The 2,500-nt window shown below is 46.1% G+C and overlaps 1 protein-coding gene across 1 annotated transcript in view; it reads right to left on the reverse strand.

Annotated features, from left to right (window-relative positions):
* Window positions 1–2,500, reverse strand: part of slc12a5a (solute carrier family 12 member 5a) — a 118,798-nt gene that overhangs the window by 32,176 nt on the left and 84,122 nt on the right. The window contains exons 7-8 of the mRNA XM_062544516.1: window positions 1,346–1,593; window positions 695–906 (exon numbers count right to left, since the gene is read on the reverse strand). Of these exons, the coding sequence (XP_062400500.1) occupies window positions 695–906; window positions 1,346–1,593 (460 nt within the window). The remainder of the gene's footprint in view (window positions 1–694; window positions 907–1,345; window positions 1,594–2,500) is intronic.

Here is a 2,500-nt window from a genome sequence, read left to right on the forward strand (position 1 = left end):
AAAAAGGAGATATCAACAATGACAAGCCACCTGGAACCTTCCAGCTTCTCTCTCTCTCTCTCTCTCTCTCTCTCTCTCTCTCTCTCTCTCTCTCTCTCTCTCTCTCTCTCTCTGGTACACTCAAGATAGATCTCAATTAACTACAATAAGTAACATTCAAGATACATCTGCTGCATGGACCACCAAAAAAAAAAAAATCATCACTGCATGTAACACGTACGGTGTTGGTGCATTTTGGCATCATAAACATTCTGGAGGAAGAATGAAAACATTTGCAGTAAAGCTACACCTGCTGGCTACATTTTGGTGCATATACAGTGGGAGTGACGGTACTGTGTAGCCTGTATACAATGTTGAAACATTCTGTATGGTCTCTTACCTAGGGTGCCTCTCAACATCTCTCCTCGATCCTCCACGCTCATTCCCACTGATCTATAACTAACACTGGATAGACTATCCCATTGTTGCCGCCCCATCATTCTCTATCTAGATCAGTGAGGACGAAGACCGATGAAGGAAGGGAGGATGTATAAAAGATGAATGAGAGGCACCCCTATATTTGCCCTGGGCATTTCCATCTGGGCATTCTTTTAAACATAGACTAAGTATTCCAGGGTCAGAGGTTATTACGAAATGTGAAATGTGGACTTTTGTGTGTGTGTGTGTGTGTGTGTGTGTGTGTTCGCTCTCTCACCCCACAGGGCTCCGCTGGCGACGCCTGGGATTCCCTGGATGACGCTGATGTTGTTGTTGACAAAGTACTCGTCGCAGGTGGCGTTGAGCAGGTTGGAGTCGCAGAAGAGCCTCCACAGCTGGGTGGTGACGGTGCCGTTGTCCCGCTCCACCATCTTAGCACACACGTCGAAGCCCTTCCACACCAGCGTACGGTTGCCCAGCACACACACCCTGCGCCAGGGAGAGGGAGTCGTGAGACATGAGACGCACACACACACACACACACACACACACACACAGACACACACACACACACACACAGACACACACACACACACACAGTTTCTTGGTGCCACACACACACCCTACACCAGAGAGAGGGAGTCATGAGACATGAGACAAACTCACACACACACACGCACGCACGCACGCACGCACGCACGCACCAACATACTGTATACACATAGGGTTGCCCAGCACACACCCTACACCAGAGAGAGGGAGTCATGAGGCATGAGACAACACACACACACACACACACACACACACACACAGTTTCTTGGTGTATTTCAACACTAATTGATCCTACACACTTTAAAGTACTAGAGAGTACCAACATATACACATACTACACACACACACACACACACACACACAGAATGGCACTCACGGGAAATCGGGCGGGTCGATGGCGGTTTTGATGACCCCGGCGTAGACGGCGATGATGGACAGGATGACGCAGGCCAGGAAGACCAGCGCCAGCTTGTTGACGTACTTGACGCCCACAAACACCACCAGGGCCATGAAGCTCAGCACCACGGTGCCGTACACGCGCATGTTGTTCAACATGGCCGCCTCGGCCTCCGGCCCCTCCAGACCCTCCATCTTAAAGATGGCTATCTGCGGCACGATGTACACCTGACAGGACGAGAGGGGAGTTTCAGGACACTCAGAAATGACAAGACAGACTGACAGATAGGTAGATAGATAGATAGATAGATAGATGTTTAAATGACTGGATGTTGACTGACTTATTGTTAATTGATTGATTGATTGATTGATTGATTGATTGAGTGATTGATTGTTGATTGATTGATTAATTGGTTGATTGATTGATTGTTGAAAGCAAGAGCAGTGATATATTTAGAGCTACCATAAATGTGTTGCCATTGCACTGATTAAAGATGCAACATCATCACCAGAAATGAATTTCTTAATCTCAGAGCCTGCATAACTTTGAAGTATGAAGTACTTTGAGTATGTTAAAAATGAAAAAGTCTGTGTGTGTGTGTGTGTGTGTGTGTGTGTGTGTGTGAAAAGTTTGAAAAGTCTGAAAAAGTGCACAGAAGGAAGGTATAAAGACAATATATAAAAGTGGTTGGAGGTGAAAAAGTACATAGGAGACCAGTGATACAGCTGAGCTTCCATAGGGGAGGCAAGAGAAAGAGAGAGGAAAATAGATCGAAAGATAGGGAGAGAGAGTTAAAGAGTTGGAGAGAGAGTGAGAAAGAGTTAGAGATATAGAGAGAGCTAGACAGAGAGATAGATACAGAGAGAGAGAGTTAGAGAGAGAGAGACAGAGAGAGTTAGAGATAGAGAGATGGAGAGAGAGATAGCGAGAGTTAGAGATGAAGAGAGAGTAAGAGATAGATAGAGAGAGAGACAGAGTTAGAGATGGAGAGAGATAGAAAGAGTTATAGGAAGAGAGAGAGATAAGCAGAAGTGATGGGTATAGAGAGAATAGCGAGATGAAGGAGTGCTCATCAGGAAGACTGGCCCTTAAATACACACGTGTCTCACACACACACACACACACACACACACA

The sequence above is a fragment of the Sardina pilchardus genome, chromosome 9 (genome assembly GCF_963854185.1).
Source record: "Sardina pilchardus chromosome 9, fSarPil1.1, whole genome shotgun sequence".
NCBI lineage: Eukaryota > Metazoa > Chordata > Actinopteri > Clupeiformes > Clupeidae > Sardina > Sardina pilchardus.